At 56.6% G+C, this 921-nt stretch overlaps 1 protein-coding gene across 1 annotated transcript in view; it reads right to left on the minus strand.

Moving 5' to 3' along the window:
• The window catches only part of GPN2 (GPN-loop GTPase 2), a gene marked incomplete at its 5' end in the record, with an annotated part of 2,331 nt that extends 2,075 nt beyond the window's left edge, over positions 1-256 (minus strand). Inside the window, one exon of the mRNA XM_010160841.1 lies at positions 100-256. Within this exon, the coding sequence (XP_010159143.1) occupies positions 100-256 (157 nt within the window). The remainder of the gene's footprint in view (positions 1-99) is intronic.
• Positions 257-921: the final 665 nt, after the last annotated feature.

A 921-nucleotide genomic window follows, 5' to 3' on the forward strand; every position in this document is an offset into this window, starting at 1 on the left:
TGCCATGGGCAGGGACACCTTCCACTAGCCCAGGTCACTCCCAGCCTGCACCCAACTCCACAGCCCCACTGCAGGCATCTCCCTGGCAAAGGCTCTTACCCAACTTGCCGTATTGCTCGATCAGGTCCATCTTGGAGAGGACGTTGACGTGGGGCAGCTCCACGTGCAGCATGGTGGAGAGCGAGGTGCAGAGGACAGAGATGAACTTGCCGGGGTCCGTGCAATAGTGAGAATCCACCAAATGCACCGCAGCCAGCTGGGGAGCGAAGGCAGGAGGGACAGCACAAGGTCAGGCTTGGTGACGCGAGTTTTGGGATGGTCTAAGTGGCTCTAGGATGATCAGACCCAACTATAACCACGTAGAGTCCCACGTAGGGCAAGTTACCACCTACGTTAGCTCCTGTGTATAAAACATCCTCGAATATGAGCACACACATAGAGAGAAAAGGGCGTATGGCCACGTTCACACCCAGCGACCACGGGGAATTCGGGATCCAGGGTGCTGGTGCAGAGAAAGGGCTGTGGGGAGGCTCATAGGGTTGCTGAGCTCCCACGAGCAGCACTGAACGACACCGAAACCTGCGACCGCACCCCCTTTTTCCTCAGGGCTGCTCTCTCTGCAGATGAAGTTTCCACGCTTGTCTGAGCTCTCCAGGTTTTTGGGGGGTGGGAGCTGGGGTTAACTCTCGTGTGGATGCTGCCCCCAGATTTCCACCTTCCCCAGGCTGAGCTCACGCACGGCGTGCCCTCAGTAACCGCGGCACGCCACGCTCCGCCGGGACAGCCGCGTGGTTTGAATTAATAATTAATAATTAAATTAACGAGCAGTTTGATTCCCCGTGTTTCATGCCGCTGTAACACTGTGGTCTGAGATGTCTGAGACTGAAGTCAGGGCTCTACAGTCGAGTGTGGCTGAGTCAC

The sequence above is a fragment of the Eurypyga helias genome, unplaced genomic scaffold (genome assembly GCF_000690775.1).
Source record: "Eurypyga helias isolate BGI_N326 unplaced genomic scaffold, ASM69077v1 scaffold30111, whole genome shotgun sequence".
Lineage (NCBI taxonomy): Eukaryota > Metazoa > Chordata > Aves > Eurypygiformes > Eurypygidae > Eurypyga > Eurypyga helias.